Source organism: Furipterus horrens, unplaced genomic scaffold (genome assembly GCF_987537825.1).
Source record: "Furipterus horrens unplaced genomic scaffold, mFurHor1.1.pri manual_scaffold_5, whole genome shotgun sequence".
Classification (NCBI taxonomy): domain Eukaryota; kingdom Metazoa; phylum Chordata; class Mammalia; order Chiroptera; family Furipteridae; genus Furipterus; species Furipterus horrens.
In genome coordinates, this window is record NW_028327175.1 from 51,849,747 (window position 1) to 51,875,670 (window position 25,924).

Below are 25,924 nucleotides of genomic sequence, written 5' to 3' on the forward strand. Positions count from 1 at the left end.
AGATTGTTGCTTTTTATATTCTGCCCAGGATGTATGGTTATCAGGATAAGAGGTGTTTTGTAGAAATTTTGTATCATCATAACAAACTAATTTCTTTAAAACATGAAAATGTATTGCCTGTGCAAAAAAAGTACATTAATAATTTAAAACAGTATCTGGCAATGGTCAGCTTGTTAAACTGTGTAGTGTTTTCATAAACATGTGTTTTATAATTATCTCATGTTTTATATTTGTATGCATAACACACTATTACCTAAAAATGAGGTACTTCAGCCCTTAATAATCAAAACTCTAGCTTCTCACTTAACTTACCCTGTGGATAAAACTGCTATGAAAATAACACATATACAGTATTCCAATTATATTTGAATGGAAACATTTAATAAAAAGATAATCCCTTGAATTGTAAAAGTGAATACATTTTCAAAAAGAAATATTACATGAGGATAACTTAATAAAGTCTGTTTTAAAGTGGGTTAAGGCAAGCAAATAATCCCCTGCAGTATTTTAAAGTAGTAGAGCCCACACCTTTTGACTGAGATCTTGGTTCAAATCCTGACTCTACTTCTTACTAGATGTGTAACCTTGGATAAGTTACTCCAACTCTCTATGCTTGTTTCCTCATTGTTAAATGGATAAAAAACAATAGTACTTACCTCTCAAGATACTGGGTGAATTAATTAGGTGATGAATGTAAAGCATCAGCACACAGTGTTAGGTACTTATAAAATGGCCAAAGTTAGCTATTAATAGTACTAATAGTAACATTGTCTGCTGAATCCCAAGGATTTCTATGACCTATTTATTCAGTTATTAATCTTTATTTGATGTAGTTTCACAGAAACAAATTGAGATCATCTTTCTTCACTTCCAGGAATTAACAACCTACAGTTTAAAATTCAGAACAGTACTAAAAAGTTTTAGTTGAATGCACCCTCTAGTGGTTTATGTTAGGTGCAGGTACCCAGCTTCTGTGAAGAAAATCCATTTATGAAATATCACTAGGTTAATAATGCTGAAGCCAGCTGACTGAGAAACATTAGAGTATAAGCAGCACTACACTATATATTTTAGGAAGCTCCCTCTCTTCAAGAGCTGGAGGACATGTCTTTTAAAAATTTCCCTACCATAAGACCTAGGATATTTGTGATGATATCTACATACAAAATTCCACCACTTCCACGGTATTGACTTTATTCTTTCCTCTTAAAGTGGGTTACTTTCTAGTTTGCTTCAACAAGCATTGCAAAGTACCTATTCTTCATTTAGTTATCAAAAATGAACTGAGCACTAACTACACACCAGGCAATGGGCATACAGTAAACAACTTATTACACAATTCTTTATGTAATTACAAACATGAAAACTGCTGTAAGGAAGCATAAACCGCCATGAGCATGCAATAGGGAATTGACATAGTTTGGGGGAGGAGGCATTGAAAAGATGAATTGAAAATAAAAAATGTTAAAAGCCTTGGAGGGTTAGTAGAAATTAATTGAAAGAAAAAGAGTACCATACAAGAACAGCGTGTGTAAAGGCCTGGAGACAGCAAGGTACATGGACCATTTGCTAAACTGAGGGAAGGTTCCTATGCATGGACCTCAGAGAGGAAGATTGTGGAAGGCGAAGCTAGTGAAGCACGTGGGGACTTGATACCAGGCTAAGGAGTTCGAACTTCTTCCTAAGGACAATGGGGAACTACAGAAGGAATCAAAGCAGGAGAGCAACATCTAATTTACATTTTCACAAGTGCACATGGCTGAGGCATAGAAAATGGGTTTGAGGGCGTGCTGGTAGGAATGTCCACACCAGCTGCCAGTAACCCAGGCGAGATGTTGAAACCTGTGACAAGGGAGGTGGCAGCAGAGACAAAGAAGTGGACGGGTATTTAAGTGATAAAACGGATCCAGCATGATGATGGGGATGGGAGCAGCAGTCCTGGTGAACTGGGTGGGTAAGACAGGTGGTGGTAGCCGGCTGGGAGGGTTGTTGAGACAATGGGCTGTTTCGGGGACCAGGGTTTAAAAAGAGAACTTTGGCTACAGTGTAATGTATTTCAACCGAATGCTTAACTAGCACTGGGCAGGCGGACTACCAGGCTCCGCCCTCTACCCAACAGGGCCCCCAGTCTTTTTTAGGGTTCTAGCACAGTGACCCACTCCCACTGCGCTAATGCTTTTACCTTACATCTGCCTAGAAAGCTCTTAATTCCCTCCCGCAGCCGATTTCACCAAATGTTTGCTTTTCGAAGTTCAAACGTCTTCTCCTCAAGGAAGCGTTCCTTGGGCCCCACCCCACCGACCCTCCCATCTCGCCACTGAAATGTGAGTCCCAGACAGCACGGAGGGAGCACCCCTCAGCTTCGTGTCCGAGGCGTCCGGTACTGCGCCCTTCACGTTCTAGGCGCCCCACAAAGCTTCACTTAGCCACGTTCACCCGCCAGGGAGCAGGCCCCTAAGTCAGTCAGCTGTGCAACAACCCAGCCCCAGCCCCGCCGGCAGGAAGTGACGCGCTCTCACAGACCACGTGCTTCCGGTCCCGAGTGCCGCCGCCGGGGAATGGGCTTCTCTGGCAAGCTAACTCTTCTCCTCTGGAGGATTCGTGCGAGGTAAGCGGGTACGGATGACGGACTAAGAGGGGGCCCGCGACCGTCCACTATGCGGTAGAGTGTCCTCCGCGGTTTCCGGGGACCTGGCTGGAGGGCAGTGGGCCTGGCTGCTGGGTACCCAGGAGCCCTCAGCACCAGGTAGCGCACGAATGCCTAGCTAGTGGCCTGCCCGAGACGCCGGCGCGGGGACCGGCCTCAGCTGTATGGCCCTGCCCACTCGGGCCGGCGCGTGGTCCCTCCGGCCCCCGCCGAGCGAGTAGACCCGGACGGCCTGGGCTTGATTCCCAGCGCTTCCCCCTCCCCAGGTACTCCGGGCAAGGATAATTCACCTGCACTGTGACAGCCTCTGGGTCTGCAGTGACGAGTGTGTGCGCGTGGTGCAGTGACGTACGGCCTCTCACCTATTGATTGGTTCCGCCCCTCAGGTTGTGTTCACGGGGCTTTTCGACCCCAGGAGCTGAGGTTTTTAACATTGGTTGTTGCACAGGATGCTGCCTTAGGAGGAGTGCAGCTTAATTAATTGAGGGTGATTTGCTAGACCCGGTGTCATCACGTGACTGTGAACACTTTTACGTGAAACCGCAGGATTTTTGTATACAGTTTGCCAATGCGGATGGTTTGCATTGAAATAGCAAATTAACGAGATTGGAATGGAGTAGCCCTGGGACGCAGAGGTAGGAAAATAAACGTCTAGGAAAGCAGCAAAGTTTGGTAGAGTAACTTCATTCACTAATACTACTTTGTGATTTAAACTTTGCAAAATAATTTGGGTTCTTAATGAATGATTTCCAGTTTTAAGCAAGTATTTATATTATAGTAGGTGTGCTCTTGTTTTGTTTTTACTGGTGTAGCTTCTCCAGTAAGGGCTAGATTTACATTACAGGCATATCTATGCAGCACATTATAGAATTAAATGTACAGATACCTAAATGAAGTAAAAAAAACCCAACAACAACATGTTTTAGTAATTCAAACTTTAACATATGTGATATAGTTATATAGCATCTATCTTTAGTTTTTTTTGTTTATTTATTTATTTTAAATGATGACATTGCCATGCTTGTCTTAAAGCTTGATACACTACCTCTGATGAAACCATGACCAGGTGGGCGCGAGTTACTACCAAACGCAACAAAAGACCCTTGCGTGCAACGTCATGGGAGGATATGAAGAAGGGGTCCTTTGAGGAAAAAAGCCAAAACCTATCGAAGAGTAAACAACTTGAAGCCAATAGGCTGTCCCTTAAAAATGATGCACCCCAAGCAAAACACAAAAAGAACAGAAAGAAAAAGGAGTACTTAAATGAAGATGTGAATGGATTCATGGACTACCTAAGACAAAATGAAGATGTGAATGGATTCATGGACTACCTAAGACAAAACTCAAAGATGGTTCACAATGGGGAGATAATAGCAACGGACAGTCAGGAAGTAAGGGAAGAAATTGCAGTTGCTTTAAAGAAAGATAGTCGCAGGGAAGGAAGACGATTAAAAAGACAAGCAGCAAAGAAAAACGCAATGGTAAGATTATCATTTCTAGCAAAGTATTACTTTATATGGCTAGAAACTTAATCATATATTCACACATATTTTAGCAGTCTGATTGCTGTTATGTACTAAATGTATAAAGCATCTTTGTGAGGGCTGGTAACTGTGTTAGGTACTTAATGTACTGATTAATTTCAGAACAATACTGCAAACATGGTGGCATTCCCATATTATAGGTAGAAAACAGTAATATGCAAGTAGGTTAAGTATCTTGCTGAAAACCACTTAGCTAGTAGCAAATGTGAAATTCAAACCCAGAAAAAAGTGTTAATATTTGACTGCTTAGAATGCTGGCCAGTACTATGTAAGTAGTAGTATTAAATAAATATGAACCTAAATGGGCTGCTTACTCTGCAGTGCTGCCAAAAAATTTTTTCAAACCCAGAGTCTGATCTCAAAACCTATGTCTCACATCTGCCTTCAAATAGCTCTTTTCAAACAGCCATTCTTAAAGAAGATAAAAATAAGTAGGAAGGTTAAGTACAACAGGTTAAATTTGTGTGGTTCCGGTTACTTGGAAAGGTTGTGCTTTTGTCTTTATCCATGAAAAATTGAGACACAAGAAGGAGCTGTGATGCAAATCATAGTAGTTAGTAATAGAGCAGCAGAGTTAAAACTTCTTGAGACTCCCTAGTCATTGCTCCATCCCTCCCATTTCACACCCTGGGGGCTGCAAGTTTATTTCTGGGGTGCCCAGATATGTCAGTCACGGTAAGTGAAATACTTCGTATAATTCTTTCCCTTTTCTAAGTGAATTTCCCGTCTTCTAGCAGGATACTACATACGAATCAGGATCAGCTATCATTTTATACTTTCATTTTTTAAATTACAATTACTAAATGTAGAGCACTGTTTGTACCAATGCAGGTTTGAAATGTTACAGCTGCCATAAATGTAGCTTCTTAAGGATAAATGGGAGTAGAAAAGGGAATCATTTCTATTTGTATCAGGATAGTTTTGTTTAGATTGTACAATTATTTAAAAATATTTTTAAGTCAACTTAAACATAATTTAAAGATAATTTCATTGACATAAACAACATGGTGAACTGCATACTATTTGAAAAAATTTAATATGTTACCTTTTAAGAGAAGTTTTATGTTTGTAATTAAGGGGGAAAGACATTGTTTTTGGTTTTTGTTGTTTATTTAAAGGAATGCTTTATATTTAAGCATATACGTTAAATAGTATGGCTTGTTGTGACCTACCTTCAACTGTTTGTCTTGTAATTTTCTTAATACCTCATACTTAGCATCAGTTTTTAATTGCTAATTAAGATATAGATACTTACTAGTCTGCTTTCCACACCTCATCTACATAAAACCTAAGGATCATTCAAGAAACTTGTATTTGAAGTTTACATAAAAACAGTGAGCTGTCAGGTTATTAGAGACCACCTTGAGTTCACCAAAAATCTAAGACCTCTTATGTTGGTGATCCAAAATTTAGTATTAGCTTTTCCTCCAGTGGTAGAATAAATGCATTTCCTTGCTTTGGCTGGATGGTTTAGTGGGTTGGCGAGTCGTCCCATACAACAACAGGTTTCAGGTTGGCTTCCTGGTCAGGGCACATATATAGGTTGTGGGTTCCATCCCTGGTCGGGGCGCATACTGGAGGCAACTGGTGTCTTTCTCTCCCTCCCCCACTCCCTAAAATCGAACATATCCTTGGGTGAGGATGGATAGATAGATAGATAGATAGATAAATAAATGCATTTTCTTTGGTTGAACCAGTTTATTCTAAATGTAAAAGATACTGAAGAATAAAGAGACTTATTTTTTTTTACATTGTTATTAAACAGGAAAAAAAGAAAGTGGGACATAGTTGTAAAATGTTATGTTTTATTTTGCCTGTTGAATTTGCCTTTTTAAAAACTTATGCTTATTTTGAAAAATTATAGATGAGCTCTATGTTATCCAAGAACTGTGTATATCATTTTCCAGTTTAAATAAAAGTTTAAACTTGATTATGGATGATGTTCTCATTCATTCCAGCAAAAAATTCTCCAAATTGCTAGATCGTACGTAAAACAAGCAAACCACTGTCCAGTGTTATGTTGGAGTCAAATAGTTCATCTTAGAGTTATTTCTTTAAAGTGAATTGTGTATACATTCTAAAAATGAAACATCTATTTTTGAATAGTAAAGAAATGTATTATAAAGATATAAAAACTAATTTTTATATGAAATTGATTTTATGATTTGAATCATAATTTAAATGGAAATGTACTTAAAATTCACTTAAAAAGTGTAAGTACTAGTTTTGAGTAATAATTTTTATGGCTGTTGTCTACTCCAAGAAACTCAGTTTTTCTAGTCAGACATCCACATTAATGAATATGTAGTCCATAGTTGCTTAATTCATTTAAGTGATTATTTCCTACAAAGCCACTTCTAACTTTGTGTCTGAAAGTGATGGATTGTGGGTTTTCAAAAACACTGAGACCCTGGTGAAAATGATGATTCTTACTCTTTAGGATTGTGTGAAATGCTTTTTTTTATCCAGACAAAATTTGAGATTTCAGAAAAAATGCTAGATAACCTTAAAATTAGAAATGTTTTAAAGCTATTTTTGATACCAAGAATTGATAAAGCCGGTGCAGTAACTCACATTTTGTTTTCCTAGGTATGTTTTCATTGTAGGAAACCTGGCCATGGGATTGCAGATTGCCCAGCCGCCCTTGAGAATCATGACATGGGCACTGGAATATGTTATCGATGTGGATCCACAGAGCATGAAATAACCAAGTGCAAGGCTAAAGTAGACCCAGCTCTTGGTATGTTTCTTTTTTCTTATTAGTTTTTGATTTGCTTATCAAAAGTGGGCAAGTGGCCAGTAAGTAGTCAACTGGGTTTTTCTATTGACAGGGTTATGAGTGTACCACTTTTTGAAATCATATAAAATTAATTTTAAATTATGTGAAAACTTGTTTTCTTCTCAGAGTATTTTAAAATAATATGAATTACATGACTTGTAATATACATAACCAACTTAACAGGAACTGTTTGATACTTATAGGTGAATTTCCTTTCGCAAAGTGTTTTGTTTGTGGGGAAATGGGGCACCTGTCCAGATCTTGCCCTGATAATTCCAAAGGAATCTATGCTGATGGTGAGTACTGTTACCCTTGTGTGTCAAAAATGATGAGTCGGCATGCAGGTTATATTTAATTTACAGTGTTTTTGGATACATTTTTGAATAAGTAGCAAAACCTTGAGAATTTCATTATTTTTATGTACTATTCTATGTACTGGACTTTTGGGATAATATGACTTTATATATTGATAAGTCAAATCAGAAAAACTCAAGTGAGTATTTCAAACTCTGTGCTAGCTATAGCATCATTATGAGAATATATTATAAATTTCTACTTTTAAACATAACAGAAGCAAAGAGATTATATCTCAAACTAATATAAAATTTTAAATATAAGATTTAAAAAACAATGTTGTGAATTAATGTCACTCTAGCGTCCCATTTTGTGTAAAGGGCTTCTTACACTATCATATTTTAGTAATTTTTGTTTCTGAATGTTTTCCTTATCGTCTGGCATGGGTTCCTGTAACTTTCTTTTCTTCAGCTCAGTTAATGTCTTAAGGTCCTCACAATAAAGCGTGATGTCTAAATCTTTTAAGGAGATTGTCATCTGTTACTGTGATGGCTGGTCCCATTAGGTTCTAGACACTCTTGTGTCATGTTCTGGGGTCCACTGGAGAAGCCCAGTGGAAAAGCATAGCTTTTGGAGTTAGTCACACTGGTTAGAGCTGCACACTGCCGCTCACTGGCTGTGGGACGTGGGCCATGTTATTTAACTTCTCTCACCTCAGTTTCTTCATCTCTGAAATCGAGATGAAAAAAATGTACATATTTCATTTGATTCTGAGATGCATATTTTTTCACATTTTAATATCTCTGAACTCAATGTATCTCACCATTGGTAGGTCCCACATAATTGGCATGTTTTCTTTTTTCTGAGAGGTATGTAAAAGTGATACATCTTTTAATCAGTGGTATCTTAGATTTAATGACTTGTGACATTTATTTTGAAAAACTATGAGGATCAAAATATATTATTTCACCATGGCTCTACAGACAGTATAGAGGCCTGGGCCTGGAAGAATGCTCAAAAGTTCTTTTCAATTTTGAACCTATGAAGCAGGTCCTACAATGTGACTAATGAGCAAAGATGGTTTTGGATGGGCAACCAAAATGATTAAATATTTTTAGAAGTGCAGCAAGAAGAGTAGATCACATAGAACTGAGAGGTTTATATTCTGTGGGGTCATTTTTCTGAGTTACTCAGTATTATGAGCATGATCATGATAATGCTTGACCATTATGCAAAACACTCATTTTAGAAACCACAGTCCTGGAATGTTTCTTAAAGTAGGTAAATAGGCATTTTAATTAGAGTTAGTTTGCCTGGCAGATAGGAGGCATGAAAACAAAAGTTAATTTTTATTCCTTTTGTAACTGATCACCCCTGTCTGACCTATAGTGCAGAGCAGTGGTCTTTAACCTTTTTTTGGGTGGAGGGGAGGAGTCATTGATCATTAAGAGAATGTGATAAAAATTGTAGACATTCTCAATGAATGGCATCAGTACACAAATTCTGCTCATAGGTTTAAGAGTTCGCAAACTCTTGCCTATGTAACCACAGTCCAGTCTTCTGTGCAGTGGCTCTTGGACGCTCCAGAAGACAAGTGTCTTCTGTGATACCTCTCTTCTCTTTCCCACATCTGCCCTGAAGGCCAGGTGCAACAAATGAGTAGGTTCAATTTAGTGCTCTGTGAGGCCAAGGGGAATGGAGAAGGAACTTACTAATAGGAAATGGTGGCATCCACCTGTGTTCCAGGCTCCAGCTACCTTTGCAACTGACAAGATTGTGAGGACCAAATAAGAGATGAAAGTGCTTTGAGATGTTCAGAGCCCTATGTCAGTGTGAGGTTTTCAATGACTTTGTTCTTTTTCTAGGCGGTGGCTGCAGACTTTGTGGCTCTGTGGAACATTTTAAGAAAGATTGCCCTCAAAGTCAGAACTCAGGTGAGATCTCTGGGCTTTCATTTAGAAGGGATAAGATTAATAATCCTCTGTTTTTGCTGCATTTTGTTATTATTTGAGGTATTACTGATTTTAAGGGAACCTGGTTTCCTGCTGCAATGATGACTTATTCATTTTTCAGTCAGCAGTAGAAACAGTACTAACTAAGCATTAGCTGCTGTTCTCAGGTGAGAAAAAAAAGTGACCAATAAGCCCTAGAGGACCTTGATCTTATAAAGCATCCTACTAATAAACATTTATATTTGCTAACTAATTTAATAATAGAGCCAGCTCTGTTACTTAAAGTATGGATTCACTAATAAGAAATATGAAAATAACTTTCAATATTCTTATAATTGAGTATTCTCCAGTGTGCTTTGCTTTGTGTATACCTGAAGGGTTCAGAGTTGGTTGCAAAAACTGCCAAAAATATTAAAATTGTGTTGTCCACATGTTATCTGCCCAGTTATATTTTCTTCCTAATGAAATACTACCCTTGGTCATCAAAAACTTCATAAATGTTCATTATACCTATGGCAGATTTGGGGGGAAGTGGAGACCATTATTACATTAGTTTACCTAGATTAGAATGATGATAATCCTGTGTGAGAGAAAGCAGGACATCAGATAGCCCAGTAGTGCTTCTTAGGGGAGGAAAAACGCATTTCTTTTTATTTCAAATAGTCACAGTACTACACAAGTAAGTCTGCCCGTTTTTACTTCTACCTCCAATATTTAAATTTGAAAACCAAGAGTTCTTGTTTATAATCTTGTCTAGAAGACAGTTTGTACTACATTGTAGGCAGTAAGATTGAAATGATGAAGTGGAATTTGAATTCTCCCTCCTGGGAGGATTGCCACTTCCTAAATGACAAGACTGGCAAGCAGATGTTGTATAATTTCACAGGTGGAATCTTGTGCATTTAAAAGTGATGCTTCATAAGTCTTGCTGTTTACAGACTCTTGGAATTCATTGACTCTGTAATGATGAACTCTGGGAAAGAATGAAAGTGCTTTCTCATCAATTTGTGCATTGTGAAGCAGTTGCTGCATTTCCCTAATTGGGATGAGAAATTGCCTGTAGTACTCGGAAATCAAGGATTATAATCAATTACAGAATTGCTCACTTTCCTTTCGTGACAGAGTATTCCCTCCTTGTGATTATTCATGTCAAAACTAGTTTCTTTGCTAAATCAAAACCAACCTGGGTGGTTGTGTTTGATTACCGTTTTTCTTACATTCTGACTTTTCTCTTTCTTTACAGATCGAATGGTTACAGTTGGTCGCTGGGCAAAGGGAATGAGTGCGGACTATGAAGAAATTTTGGATGTGCCTAAACCACAGAAACCCCAAGCAAAGATACCTAAAGTTGTTAATTTTTGATAATGATTAGTATTATCATAAGTTACCACCTTGTTGTCACAGTCTGAGCTGGGCCTTCTTCACGAGTTGGAGCTGGGCCCCCTTGGAGAGGCCCATGTTGTAGATACCAGTATGACCTGGGTGTTCAAATAGTTTCCTGAGTTCTGTCTATCAAGGAGTACTACTTTCTGTGTGGAGAAAATCACTGAAGAAAAGAATAAGATGCTTAAATTGGTTTCTTTAAAAGAACTTTTTTAACAGAACTTAGGTGTGTATGTAAGTGGTTACATACCTAACTGTAATAACCATCTTTTCCTTAAAAACAAAATTATGCATTCATCTGAACCACCCCTAAACAAAGGGCAACTGCTTTGCATTTGGAAATGAATTTTTAGTTATATCGGTTTTTAGGTTCCAAGTATCAGCTTATTTATAAGTTGACATGAAATCTGTATTTTTACAATATTTAATAAAAACTTATTTTCTGTTTTTCTGAATAACTAATTCTGGATTCAACTAGCCATTGTCCATTAACAAGCTCTGGAATCACAATCTTTTATGAATTCTGAATGAGGTTAATTTGGGTTAATTTTTGTTTCAGTTTTCACATAAAGAATTACATACGAGTATTTTTCAGGTTAAAATTGAAGAGTACCTCACCTTAGCAGCTCTTTCTTTGCCCTTGATTTTCAAGAAATAAATTCTAGCCAAAATTCAGTTTGAGGTATTTAACCAGAATGATGGCACATACAGATTGTATATCAAACATAACAGCATTTTGTTCATATGGTTTAGATGACTCAGGGCGAGATGCAAGTATCAGCATAATAGAGTCAGAACACTAATCAGAGACCCATTAGCTTCTTTGATTTGATGAATACATGCATACTTATACATATATTTCATAAGGCTTAAGGCTCTCATTGTACTATGTAATGGAATGACTAGTGGATGGTGTATTTCATTTGGAATTTCACCTGATTGGATACATTTGTAACTAAAGGAAACAGCTGTGATTAGTCACTGATGTTTCAAATGCAAAATATTTACCAAATAAGAAACACTTTCCTGTTTTAATATCTGCAACTCAACAGTTCTAGTCTTAATAGGAGCTGTTCTTCCATTTTCAGTGAGAAAAACAAGACAGGATATGGCTGAGCATTCCAGAGCTTACAGAATAGGTGCACTTAACAGGAAATGCACAAGTCATACAGCCGGAAAAGGACAGCAGTGCTGCTGTAGTCACTTAGCCCAAACACACCTGACTTATTCACTTGTCCTATCAGGAGCAAAAGGCTCTGGAGAGTCAAAACTCCTGGCTGCAAGTCTCGTGTTTTCATATAGTCTTCAGCAGGGATGTTAGTGTCCTTTTTGTCTTCCCCAAGTTAATTTGTTCACATTTTAATGATCTATAAATTAGTGAAATCATTAGAAGTAAACTGCAGGTATCAAATGTAACATTAAAAAAGTGTATGGACACTTTGTCAGAGGAATTCACCAAATTATGACATCCGGAAAGACCCTTACTTGAAAGAAATGATAGATGTTTATTTTCTTAGCTAAAAAGGCCTAAAGAGGAGGACAAACTGAATGTATTTATTCATTATTATTTCCCAAGAACCTACTATGTTCCTAATACTTTCTTAGGCACATGGGATTGTGGCAGGGAGTAAGACGAATGAGGCCATATGCATCCTAATAGGGCTGAAGAATGGAGAAGAAACGTAGGGAAAAATATACATATCAGAAATATCAATATATATCAGAAAAATAATATCAGAAGCATATTTTATTACATTTTGAAAATATTTTCTTGAATCCCTTAGGACTTATTGGGAAGCACTCTTCCTTCAGTCCTTTGAAAGTACCTCTTAAGCTTATCTTTCACTTTTTTATGGCTGACTCCTTAATCCACATCTATCCCTAATATCCCTGGTTTCTGTCCCATGTTCTCACCTGCCTGCTGGACATTCCCACTTAGGTGTTACACATAACACCTCAAACTCAATATGGCTTTAAACAATCATTCCTTCCCCCTGGGTTGGGGGAGTAAACCCAAAAAACAAATTTCCCTTCTTGTCTTTTATTTTTATTTTATTGCGACAATTATATTCCAAGCCACTAGGCTTGAATCTCAATTTGTTCTTTTTTTGACATTCCCCACTCCCAACCCCATGGCCAACCTTTCCTTGCTTCCTTCAGGCCTCTGCTTTCCATTCAGCTTACTAGGCTCTCTGTGGCCAGCCTTAGAGAAAGTAGTTCTTGCCTCATCCCAATAACTTTTTATTCTCTTACTCCAATTTTCTACAGAATTTATAGCCCTACCTAACACTAGCCATCCCCTCTCCACCAGATTACAGGTTACATCAAGGGCAGGAATTTTGACCTGCTCATTGCTATAGTTATCCTGAGAAGTACTCAGCACATAGAAGTAGCCACGTTAGTGAGTTAAATGAGTAAGTGTTTAAAGGGAATTAACAGATGTTGTAAATGACTATGTATCTATTTTAGATAATCAAGGGAAGGCCTCTGAGGGGGAGATTTTTCTGCTGAAATAATGACAAGAAGGAACCAGTTGTGAAGATATAGGGAAGAACGTTTAGGGACAGGGAATAGTCAAAGCTCCTAAATAGGGAACAGGCTTTCATATTTTAGAGGCAGAAAGATGTGGTCTTTTGTGACTGGCTTCCTTCACTTAACAATATTTTCAAGGTTCATCCATAATACTCCATTGTACAGATATACAGGGAGGAATATAGGGGGTAAGCCTTGGGTATCTTGATGTGAGGTAATGGATAAATGTAATTATACTGAGGAAGGACTAGACCTGGGTAGTTGGAAAACAGCAAAGAGGCCAAGATGACTGGAAAAGAGAGAGGGACAAACTGGTAGGAAAAGGCCAGATAGTTAATAAGGGTCATAATTTATAGGTTCTACCAGTTAGTTTCTGCTGTGTAACAACCACAGATCTCAGAATAAACCTTTACTTAGTTCATGCCTGTGAGTCACATCTAGGCTAGGTTTACCTGGTTCTCTGCTAATCTTAGTGGGACTTGTTCACATCTCTGTGAAGTTTGGTTTGGGGTTGGCTGATCTAAGCTAGGCTCAGGTGAAGCAGCTCTGTGCCATGTCTCTCTTCCTTGTCCTGGGACTAACAGGTTAGCCCTGACATGTCTTTCTCATGACAGTGGCAGAGATATGTGAGGGCAAGTCCACTTTTCAAGCCTTTCTTTGCATCACGTCTGCTAATGTTCCATGAATGAGTCACATGGTCATGAAGACAGGAAGTAGAATAGTACACCCCATTCACAGAGGTGGAGATGGTGGTGAGGGAGGGAATATTTCTGAAAAATAATCTAATATACCACACAGAGCTTTATTGGCCATTAAAAGGTGTTGGCTTTTACTGTGTGATATGCAAAATTGTTCATGGGTTTTGAGAAGAAACATGACGTCATCTGACTGCTGGGTTGAGAGTGGAGTGAATGGAGAAGCAATAACAGAAACTGAAAGCATATACTCCAGGTGAGAGACGCTGGTGTTTGGATCAGGGTTGTAGTGGTGGAGTTGATTAGGAGGGCTCAGGTACTGATTATATTTTTAACACAGAACTATAACATTTGCTGAGCAGAGGTAGAGATTTGACAAAAGAACAGCAGGATGTAGCTCACCTCTTAAGCGCTCTAAACTCTAACAGAGAAGTCTTTCAACTTTTAAAAGTTATCCTGTAGAGGAGGCTGACTTCTGTGCTGGTTCGTTTTATGAGTTAAGGCAAATCACAGAGCAGAATAATGAATGTCGAAGTCTAGGGAATAAAGTGCTAATGTAATGAAAGAAGATGGTTATGAAAGAAGAGCTCAGCTAATATTCTCCTTTTCTGTAATAACACATTTTGCAGGTACTTTTATGTGTATAGATAGCAACAGATGCTAAATTGGTGAGCCACCTTGAATATATGTTAAATGACACTAGTAAAGTTGTTCCTATTACTAAAATTGATTGAATCCCATTATGTTTTAATGTCTCCCTAATTTAAAGCTCTAAGACAGGTGATACATCTTGTCAGATGCTCCTGACATACAGATATCTGCTGAACATGGAACAATCAATTCCACACTATTAATCAACTAGCCCACTTATCATTTTTGACTTTATAAAATTTTATAAAATTTCAAACAACACATTTCATCTCTGTAGCCTAAAAATATTTATAATCATTTTAACCACATCTGTACCATTTTACAGAATACACAGTATTGCGATTGTCTATGGGCAGTTTTCTAATGCCTGTGCCCCTGGAACGGAGCAGAGTTATGAATGATCTAGAAGTCTTAAAGCTCTTTTAATGCTCATCCAAATCAATGGCGCTTGACCTGAGATGCACTTTGTTAACCTCTTCCTAAGTGCATTTTGCTTAGGTCAATATTAAATTATTTAGTGGCCCCAAAGCTTGCCAAATGTCAGAGATAAGGGTGCTTGCAATTATAAGTGGTAAATCAATTATAGATAATTGAAAGTTTACCATTTAAAATATTCAGTTCACCACTTAAAACATGCTTATTGACCCATCATCAGTAGCGTTCTCTATGAATTGTATACAGGAAAATGCTGTCTCTTCAATGGATTTTGACCAGCCACCAAGATTTCCAGCAAAGTAAGGAAAGATGCTAGCAGAAATCTGGTTAAAATAAGATACCTGTTTCAAAAAGAAAACACAATATTTTAGTTTCTTATTGACATGGAGCTTTTTCAAGCAGAGAGCTGAACCTTGTTGATATAGGAGAGGCTATAACCCTGCTCTTCTGGGGACCTTCTGGAATGGATTTGAAAGGATGACCTTAGGATTCCCTTGGTGTGGACACATGTTGCAGAATTACAATTAATTAGGAAATATGAGTAAACGATTTCTCATGTCTGTAGGAGCAAATTAACCTGCAGATGTTTCATCAAACTTACAGTGCATGAACTGCTGTCAATAGCATGGATGAGAAATCCGGCACATGTGATTTCACTTCTGACGTACTGCGGAGAAGGTGGGACCGATGGCAGAATGACTGACTTCACTGCCACCATGTAAGTGTTACTGAAAGAAATGAAGAATAGTTGCTAGAAAAGAAATTCCTATAGTTAGGAATGTATTTGAAGACATTGTCTATGGCTACATTCAAGCAATAGTAATAGTAGTAAGGGCCACACGTGTTTTCTACCTGAGAATTATGAATGCTTTGCAGAAATCCACAAAGCTGGAATCAATCTCCAAACGGGTTTTATTGTGCCCTAATGGGTTGTAATTTCACTCTTTTTTTTAAATAAAAGAAAATAATACCCATTGTTTTAAAGAACTCTCAAACAATAGGGAACCTTACAGACTAGAATACAGAAATTTTCTTTCAGTTCACCCTAGTCACAGTACACCCCCATCCTAGAGATGATCACTTAACATTGTGGTGTGTATTACTCCAGCCTTTGTATAAATATATGAGATTTATGTAAGCAAATACACATACATATTTTTACATAAATATAATCATTTAACAAATATTGGTCTATAATTTAACTTCTCACCTAACAATAAATCTTTGGAGGTGCCTCTATAGTTAATTTACTCTTTTAATGCTGGCACAGTACTCCATAACATGGTTCTACCATAATTTATAAGATGGAGCTTTGGTTTATTTCTAATATCTTTTTCCATAATAAATGATACTACACTGAACACTCATGGGCATCAATATTTACACATGTGTGGGATTGTTTGTACAGGCCAACTTTGACATCAGAAATGATGCTGGCCAGTTCCAGAAGTAGACCTTAACTGTTCTGGCAGCTTCCACTTCTTGTCTCTTTGAATGCTTGCCCTTGGGACCCTTCTCCTTAGAACCTAGACACTGCTTGGAGAAGCCCAGTACTCACAGAGAAGCCATGGGCAAACACTGATTGCTTGAGAGCCCTACAGGCAGTCGCCATTTGGGATGTCTAGCACAATCAAGCCTTTTATGAATCCTAAATCAATTCTTGGTATTTTATTTGGCTTTTACTACATTTTTACTGATAATGGATTATTTCAAAAATTTGTTAAATATCAGTTTTACATCTTTTGCATGGAGCAAAAGGAAAGGGGACTGCTTTAGGAATCTTTCATGGTGCTTTGCACACAGCTGACACTTAATATATGATTAATTTGAGGGTTTTTTTTTTTTGTAGTAACTAAAAGGTACACTTAGAAAAATTTCAGACAAACATCATTCAAGATCAGAAATGCTTACATTGATTTCCTTATTTTCATATCAACTTTTTCTTTCTGCTCTATACTATAAAACATTGCCATAACACTTGAATTTCATTTACTCACCTATCTTCAAGAGGCCTTCTTCGTGATACAAGTACAACCAAGTCTTTGGGTTTGTCACCATTTGCAATAGGACAAGTGATATAATATATCTGATCATCTTCACTCACCCAGTCTATGACTTCACAGGACCTATGTAAATGGAACAGTGAAGAAAAGGCTGTACTTTTCTACCTAATAGAATAAGGCATTCACTTCTTTTGTTTGTTTGTATATCTTCATTATTGCTCTCTGCATTCACCCTTCTGTCCAAAGCTAGCATCATTTCCCAAAAGTCTGTCTGTAGAAAGCTGTTTGGTCAGAAGAAATAATTCTGCATGCGATGGTGAGAATGGTGGCCATTGGCCTCAACACTTTAGGGAAAAGCAGTTAGCTGTTTTCCACAAAATTATTCTTCTGTAAAGACTAGTGAATTATATGGACAGACCAAGAAGAACTCTTAGGTAAAGGAAGATGGTATATTAGAAAGAGCATTGTTTAGAATCAAACAACTTGCCTTTAAATCCCAGATTGCCATTCAGTATCTGTCAGGCAAATCACTCTATTTTTTTCATCATAAAATGTAGATAGATAATAATACCTATGGAATTATTGTAAGGATTAAATTAAAACACCTGGCATAGTACCTGAATTGTATGTAGTAGGTGCATAAGAAAAGTGAGTTGAATTCGAATTCATTCATTCATTCATTCATTCATTCATTCCTCCATTCATTCAAGTTTAATTTGGCTAGAATGTCAGGTGAAATAGAAAATAGTGGGAGAAACATTTGAAGAGAATTAACACCAAAGTTTAGACATTATTCTCACTAAAAGCTTTGTACTTGTAGATTATCTACAAATACTGATGCAAGAAAATCGTGAAGTATTTCCTCTTCACTTGGAGTGTTTTATTATGATAGCATTAACCGCGTTGTATCATTCCGGCATGTATGTAAATGTAACCCAGAGATGTTTTACTTTCATGGTATTAAATTGTCTATTACATGGTATTAATTATAATGAGGTTTAGTCATTTTAAAGGTGAACCTGTATGTACATCCTCAACATTAGGAAGTAAACAGTAATGCTTACTATGAAAGGAAGCCCACCTCGCCAATCCTTCCCTTCAGCAAGGTATGCTAGAAGCGCTGAGCATGCCCAGGAGCCGGAACTCCTTGGAGAAAGTGATGCAGCTTGAGTGCGGTCAGTCCCTGTCAGTGATCGACAAAGTGCACAGCTCTGTATTCCAGGAAAGGTGGGAGGGTAGGGGAGACTGAGTTAGGGTTGCAGGAGACAGAGGTAAGAGTTGTAGGCTGACAGGAGTGGCGTCTGATCAGACGGGGGGGGGGGGGGGGGGGGCAGGAAGGACTGCCTTTCACCTCCGCACTCACACAGCCTCCCCCCAGCTTCTCGCCAGGGAGTGCTGCTTCACCGAAAAGAAAAGGAACCGCCAATTAAATACCAAGAGTGGGAAATGAGAAGAACAATTCAATAATCATTTCCTCAAGGGCAATGAGACTGTGTATGCACAAGAGTGAGGAACTCAGAGCCTGACAGACCCGGGCTCCGGTTTGGGTTCCGTTGCTTTATTGCTGTGCAAGCTTGGTAACCATTCTTGTTGAATGAAAACACTATCAAACTTGGAGAGTCACTGGTATGATTATAATAGGGTAAAGCATGCCAACTCGATATGCGTGATAAATAAGTGATTATAATGCTGTTTTTTTGGTCTCTCAGTAGCATTTGATGCAGTTTTCTGTGCAGAGCAAACTTTAAAAATACACTTTAATGAATAAAACAAGAGGTCGTGTGTTGGGCAATGGAGAGGCACTGCAACACGGAGGTCATCTTTCCCATGATGTCAGGGTTGATTAAGAAAATATTTTAAATGTATTCTTACACATAATGGCGATCCCACAAAGGTCGCTTGGTGAAGTCAGACAAGAGATGATAAGCCAAGTGTGCTGGTTTTTCCACATGCTTTTCAACCCAAACAGATAAAACATCATGTTCTTCCAGGGTATATATTTTTATCTAAAAAAAATAACAAGAAAAATAAATTACAAAAGGAAAATGATGTTTTCACTTAAAAAAAAAAAAAAACCCAGACACATATATGTAGTCACAGGCTGATGGCACTAGCTAAGGCATCTTGGCACCCACATAACAATGATGGAGATTTCATTTCAAATACTTGGCTCTCTAGAGCTCTGACCAGGATGCTACACTCCTGTGTCCTCCAAACAATATAGGACTCAAGAATGGGTTATTTAACTATTGTGCAGTAGTTTTTCTCATGAAAAATATAAAACAGCCTTTCTCTGTTTATCTTTTTGTGATGTTTCCCTGCTTCTATTCAGGAACAAAAGAAAATAATCCTCAGACTGCTGAGCCTCATCTCCCCCTAAGACCTTGGAGCCAAGGCTACAACCTTGGCCATTTTGCCAAGAAGTCAGCTGTGTCTTCGACTGGGCGGCAGTGGCCCCAGGAAGTAAGCTGCCCATCTCTAGAGCCAACTTAACCTCTCAGCAGGGCCGCTGAGGCACCGTGTTCTTCAGCACAAAGCATTCTTTCCTTGTGAATCACAGGCTCTCTACCAGCAGGCCAGTTCCCAGGTTTCTTTCTAATGCTTGTTATTCCCTAGATGAGAGGAGGCCTGTCTTGGGGAGCCATCTGACATACACTGAAACGTTAATGTATCCCTTGTCACTCTGAACTCTCTCCTACGCTTTTGCCAATGAGTAGAGATATGTGTTTCGCTAAGAGCATGTTTCTATCCTGTCCATTTTAAATCTCCATCTCTTTCAGGGTGTTTTGAAGTTAGTGTTGAAATTTGCCGTCTTATAATAATTCCCATGGCAACAAGCTGTAAGAAGACAAACAAAGATAGGGTTAAGCCTTCGCTGCAAGAATCAAGCAGATGGAAAAATCAGGCTGTGAGGGAGAAAACCTTTATTTAAACCTAAATATCTTCAAGAAGAGAATAAAGAAATGAGAAATGGACTGAAAGCAGCTTAGAAAGAAAAGGCTATTTGCTTATGCTGTTTTACCTCTCCAACTGACCACAGTGCCAAGTCTGTCTTTCAATAGATCCTGCAAAGGAGGATGTGGTGTCGGCTCTGGGTACTTACCAAACAGAACAAAAACCACAGCTAGGGCTCCAGTTGGTGGCTGAGACTCACCCAACGCAGGCTTTGCCCTTGTACAGCAGGAGTAGGAAGAGGTTCATTGGTGTAAATCCAGAGTGACATCACCTTATCAAAGCTTGGTGGTCATGTGGCTCTAAGCCAGGCTGTTGGGACTCTGCAACCTCAGAGGAGGTGAGGGCAAGTACCCGAATTCCACAGCCTTGATCAGAGTCTGGCCTTGGGGGGTAGGCATGAAGCGCCATGGTTCTTGATATTCCTGGGATGGAACATTGGCACCTAAGGGTTGAATTGTGACCTCCCCAAATTCACATTAAAATCCTTACTCCCAGGACCTCAGAATGTGACCTCATTTGGAAACAGGGTCATTGCAGATGTAGTTAAATAAAATGAGGTTATACTGCAGCAGACTGGGCCCCTAATCCATAGGATCTGTGTCCCTATAAAAAGGAGAAATGTGCACACAGGCATGCACCTTAGGAGGACCCTACATGAAGATGGAGGGAGAGATCGGGTGACGCATCCTCAAGCCAAGGAACACCAAGGACTGCCAGCAAGCCACAGAAGCTAGGGGAGAGGCCTAGAACAGATTCTCCCTCACTCGCTGACTCCTTCAGAAGGGGTCAATCGTGCCACCACCTTAATCTTAGACTTCTAGCTTCTACACCTGCCAGACAATATATTTCTGGTGGTTAAGCCCCCAGTCTGTGGTAAACGTTACAGCAGTTCTGGGGAACTACGACAGCCCTTTCCCAGGAAGCTGCTCCCCAGGTGCAGACACAATGCTGCTGCTGCTTCCCACTCTAGAGCCAAAGCAACCATCGGGCTAAGCAGTCACCATTAAATCCCGCCCTTCCAGACCTCTCCAGACTGACCCAGGGAGTGCTGAGTACAGTTTGCATGAGTGATGATACTCGGACCCTTCCCCCAGAAGGGGAAGGTAGCAGAAAATCCTCTCACTGCTCCGCTGTGGGAGTCAATGGCAGCGAAGCAGATGAAGCAGACAAGGAGAGGAGGCAGTAGTGATGCTGGCTCTCTTCCAACCCTACTCTCTTGGAAAGGCCAGCTTTGGCTTAGTGAGAAAATTCTCCAGGACCAGCTCTCCAAGAATAAAGTTCCCTCTGACTCTCAGAAGACTACAGGCTACATTCCATTTGTAACCAACTCAAACGTTTTATCACGTGGTACCTGGAGAATTTTATTCTATGAAATGACGTTTAAGGTAAGTAGGTTCAAAATCTGCTGGAGCTTGCTAACATTTTATTAATAATGTATTTTTTCAACAAATAAGATTCCATTTAATGGGTTTGGGTGTCTGATAAAAATAACAAGAGGAAATAACTCAAAATTTTAGCATTTTATACTATCTGTTGACAAATATATTACTGAGACTACGTTCTGAGGAGGACAAAACTGGTTTTTACAGAGGCCTGGGAAGGGGGTGGCTAACTTTCCTAGAGGGCAACAGGAGGAGACTTTGTCAGGTGAAGCTCTGGGTCCAGCCCCTCCCCAGCCTCAATAAGAATTGTTCCCTCTGGTCTTCTCCCTGTAGTGGGTTTTGTCCCGTGTAAAGGTTGCCATTCTGACTTTCACCATAACTTCTGTAGTACCCCCTCAGCTGCTCCCTAAATAAAAAGATACTCCTGCCAGGCCAGTGTCCTACCCATGCTAATTTCTACCATGAGGATCTGGCTCCAGCTACTCTCTGCCTAGAAAGCTCCCTTTACCCCTCCAGCAATCCACTTACACTATCTCCTAGGAGAAAAGTTTCACCCCTCTCCAACGTTCTAAGAACTGTCTCCCTTTACTTTGAATTAATTGCCTAAGAGCTGATCTTTACAGATTAAACACTATAATCTTTCACTTATTTACAAATTATCTTCAAATTATTCTTCAGCTGTTTCAGGTATATGTGGAAGTTTCCAAAATAAACTAAAACTCTTTTAAGATGAGAGTAAATCTTTTGTTCCCTGTATTGTAACTATTATTAATTCCATTATTACACATTGAAAATAAAATAAAGGTTAAAACAGTAAGTATTGCCCAATTTCATTACAAATGCTAGAAATCTTAGATGTTCGTCATTTAACAAATTTATATTGAATATATAAAATTTTAAACCCTTAAAAATTATGATTCTTAACAGTTGTGTTGTAAGAATTATTCAACTAAAAGATGACAGGAAAAAAGTAAGAGAACGGTATTTTAAAATTAAAAGAATATAGAAGGTTTAAAAGTAGGAGAGTAAGGATAACTCAGAAAGAAAAATATCAGATATTTATCATAAATGTAATCTAAAAAAAATGGAGGGCTTCAGATTAAACAGAGATAACATAAGATTGTTCTTTATACAATATCCGTTAATATCTCTACAAAGATTAAAAATTAATTATTGATGGTTCTCCTTAGATACTAGCAAATATACCATTTATTTGTTTAGGTTTGTTTCTGGCCCCCAGATCCCAAAGAACTGAAGTTTTAATATATTATATGACTTCACTAAATATCTTCTCTTCCTTCATTTTGGACATGAATTTTTCCAGTCTGCTCAGGAATGCTCAGATGCCAGCAATGAGGCAGAAGCAGATTTCATATTTGTAAAAGAAAACAAAGTCTTATAGTATCTTTTTTGAGAAATAAAGAAAAAAAAACCACTTTGTTATGTTAAACCTGTGTTTCTGCATCACTGAACCAGGCATAGTTGGAAACCTAACTGGATCCAAAGGGAGCAAGGAAGAGACCCTGGAAGGACTCAGATGTGAAAACAAAGACATAATAAAAGCCAGCAGCCCACAACAAAACACACAGAGGAGGTCAAAGTCAGAGTTGAAAAGAATCAATGAAATAGCATCTGAGTTTGCTTTGATTTCAGGGTGAGTGACCATATAATTTATCTGAACTGGAACACTGAGGCACTGTTAATAATAATGGGACAGCCAGGACTGCCTCAGGAAAACCAGAACACAGAGTTACCCAATTTTAGAGGCTTCTGCTTCTCTGACAAGGAAAAGAGTGCACGCTGAAATGTGAACACAAAAAGGGGCATTACTGAGCATTCTCTGAGGACCAGAGGCTCCTGCTGGGTTCTGGAAGGATAGTGATGAGCAAAATGGCCCTCAGAGAGCTCACAGCCTAGTTAGTGCGGCCATCAGCTTCAAAGCGTCTCCTAATACACCTCTGAAGCTACATATAATTAAAATCCAAATGACACATGTTTATTAAAATTTGATGACACAAAATATTGGAAAAAGTGTTAAAAGAGATACAAAGAAAATAGGCTTTCTTCTTAAAAAGTCGATAATCTAGACAGGGGAAAAGGCCATGTATAAAAAGTTCTACTCCTATTACGACTATTATCAATTCAATGTATCTGTGGAAGAAATGTCACAAGGTAGTGCACAGAGTAGGGATAACTCAGAAAGAAAAATATCAGATCTTTGTCATAAATATAATCTGAAAAAAGGGAGGGTTTCATATTAAACAGAGATAACATAAGAATGTTCTTTTATACAATATCCTCTAATAGTTCTACAAAAATTTAAAATTAATTATTGATGGCTCTTAATTTAAATTAATTTTAAAGAAGTAATTGCCAAAGGAGTTCCTAGGAAAGTTCCTTCAATCAGGAGTGACAGGAGTGGCTTTATGGAGAAGCATTTGCCCTGGGGCTTAAAGACCAGGTAGGATCTGGGCAGAGAGAGGTCGGATATGAGAATGAGCTGAGAGGTGAGAGGGTGCAGGGCATGTCAAAAGGACCCCAAATGGACCAGTAGAGACAGGGATGAAACAGTTTTTCAGAAAGATTTTTTACCTTCTTAAAAGCAGCAGGACAAGCAGAACCACCACCACCATGAAAAAACTTTTTAAACTTTTAGAATGAGTTTATTGAGTGACATTGGTTAATAAAATTATATAAGTTTCAGATGTATAACTCTATAATACAACAGCTGACAATTTTGATTTGTGATGGACCATGAGTTGTTCGTGCATACACCTGTTGCCTCCTACCTTTTCCACAGCACTGGTAACCTCCCAGCCACTTTTGGCCACCAGTTTTTTGAAGGCCTCCACATTGCCATTACTCAAGGATTCCTAAAATGCAAGTATTGAAAATGCTGTGAATTCAACACAGAGATACATGATCAAACATTTCCTGCTTAAGAAAATGGGCATTGTTCAAGGAAAAGTGATAATGTTGAGCTTTGAACTATGCTACAGGTAACAATTTCCATCTCAAACTCTTAATTCAGAATTCAGACAAGGTAAGGTGAGGCCTGTAACGCTTAGCAAATAAATATTATTTTAATTGGTGTCCTGAGCAAAGACAAGATTGCCCTTCAGTATGACTTAGAAGTAAATTTGGATTTCCCTTTACATTTGTGGTGAAAAACATTAAAACAACTAATACTTTGTTGTTGTGTAATAAAAATGCAAGTAGGGGGGCATGTTATGTTATTTAGCAAAAATTGTGCCAAGACACCAGATCTCAATATCCCATGCTGCTTAAGTGCATTTGATGGCAGAGGATCCCAAATCTGTAATTTGGGTACTGTATCTATTATTAAAACAAGGGGTAACCAGTTACCAATAGTTTGGTTTTGTTTCATTTTGAGGTGACCTTTTCATCTAGCCTGTGTAGGCACAACCTGAATCTATCAGACAAGGGAATTTTCATTTTTGTAATGATGTGATTTTTACACTAAGAGCTCCAAATTATAAAACTGTCACCTGGTTGCTAATATCCCAGTGTACGCAAAGTGGAACCTCTTCTTTGTGGGAAATAACATATTTTCTGGAAAGAAATTAAAATGTTAAATAACAGTTTTCGTCCCTGCATTTAGCACACAACAGTAACTATGACACTTTCTTGAACTGAAATCAGCAGTTTTAAAAGCTGCTTTTGCTGGTGGAACAATCAGAAAGAGTAATTTTCATCATTGTAGCCTCCGCCTCAGAAAATTTCAGACCTTCTCCTCTAACATTACCTGGGAATAAGAGACCCAGAGAGCGGCTCTTTGTTATATAATTTTCAGGTAAGATCTTACATCATAAAATCCTTACACCTAGGTCCCTTACCTGCCTAGGCGAATTCTCTTGCGTGCAATAGCTCCACAATACCGTCTGAAGTCATCCTTTAATATAAAACAAAGTAAAATCAATACATTTCTAATATTTTAGTGTTACAATTTTAAGTCTCTCTCTCTCTCCTAAGTCAGTTGGAAAGCCTAACGGGGACCCGGTATGTTTGCATGAATGCAACTTTCAGGTGAGAGTTGGCAATAGGACAACTGCAGGTAGTTTGGTGAATGTGGAACAGCACAGAGAACTGGATGTAAGGCGGGAGGAGAGAGTCAGAAATGGGCTGAGGAAGAGATTCTGCTTGCAACAGCAGCACATGGCCCAGCTGAGGTGAGGTCTTCAGGGCCCCCATTGAGCCAGTAAAGCGGAAACACCTGGACTCCATCTTGGAGGCCTGACTATGACTCTTTGTTGTCAGTAAAATTCCTTAGTTTAAATTAACCTAATCATATCCTTAAAGGGAAAAATGTATGATGATATCATCCTTTCTTAATATCATGTTCTGCAAAATAGTTGTGTTGTCAATTATATGGTAACTAGAATATTTGTGCAAGAATTATTTTCTAGGCCCTTTGAGTGGTCCACTGACTATGGAAAAGATCTGTGACTACTGATGATCGAGGGACAGCTGATGTCATCCTCACTCCCAAGCCCTACACCCATGCCAGGGCCCTTATATACAAGCCAACTGCAAGAACCCTTAGGGAGCTCAACTTTTCTGGTCGACTCCCTTGTGCACAAGCTCTTTTCAGTAAACTCTATGTGCTTGATCTTGTATTGAGTTCAGTGCTCATTTCTATGACATTGAGACT

General features: G+C 38.6%; 2 protein-coding genes across 3 annotated transcripts in view; one reads left to right on the plus strand and one right to left on the minus strand.

The window, feature by feature from the left end:
* Positions 1-2,870: 2,870 nt before the first annotated feature.
* On the plus strand, positions 2,871-11,003 carry ZCCHC9 (zinc finger CCHC-type containing 9). 2 transcript variants are annotated; one of them, XM_090276435.1, is made up of 6 exons: positions 2,871-2,913; positions 3,680-4,128; positions 6,781-6,931; positions 7,174-7,266; positions 9,130-9,198; positions 10,460-11,003. In XM_090276435.1, the coding sequence occupies exons 2-6, from the start codon at positions 3,706-3,708 to the stop codon at positions 10,576-10,578; spliced, it is 855 nt and encodes a 284-aa protein (XP_090132561.1). In that variant the 5' UTR covers positions 2,871-2,913; positions 3,680-3,705; the 3' UTR covers positions 10,579-11,003. The 2 variants fall into 2 exon arrangements, with proteins under 2 accessions (XP_090132561.1, XP_090132560.1); XM_090276434.1 differs by lacking the exon at positions 2,871-2,913 and adding an exon at positions 3,127-3,282.
* A 3,720-nt stretch (positions 11,004-14,723) lies between these two features.
* The window catches only part of ACOT12 (acyl-CoA thioesterase 12), a 42,469-nt gene continuing 31,268 nt past the window's right edge, over positions 14,724-25,924 (minus strand). Inside the window, exons 9-15 of the mRNA XM_090276436.1 lie at positions 25,110-25,165; positions 24,762-24,825; positions 24,042-24,125; positions 18,788-18,921; positions 16,910-17,038; positions 15,514-15,640; positions 14,724-15,253 (exon numbers count right to left, since the gene is read on the minus strand). Of these exons, the coding sequence (XP_090132562.1) occupies positions 15,104-15,253; positions 15,514-15,640; positions 16,910-17,038; positions 18,788-18,921; positions 24,042-24,125; positions 24,762-24,825; positions 25,110-25,165 (744 nt within the window). The 3' untranslated portion in view covers positions 14,724-15,103. The remainder of the gene's footprint in view (positions 15,254-15,513; positions 15,641-16,909; positions 17,039-18,787; positions 18,922-24,041; positions 24,126-24,761; positions 24,826-25,109; positions 25,166-25,924) is intronic.

Bases quoted from the DNA above. Each gene is read 5' to 3' on its own strand.
- ZCCHC9 (XM_090276435.1), top strand. From the start codon at position 3,706: ATGACCAGGTGGGCGCGAGTTACTACCAAACGCAACAAAAGACCCTTG. The intron at 4,129-6,780 runs GTAAGATTATCA...TTGTTTTCCTAG, and splicing joins CAGCAAAGAAAAACGCAATG to GTATGTTTTCATTGTAGGAA. The intron at 9,199-10,459 runs GTGAGATCTCTG...CTTTCTTTACAG, and splicing joins CCCTCAAAGTCAGAACTCAG to ATCGAATGGTTACAGTTGGT.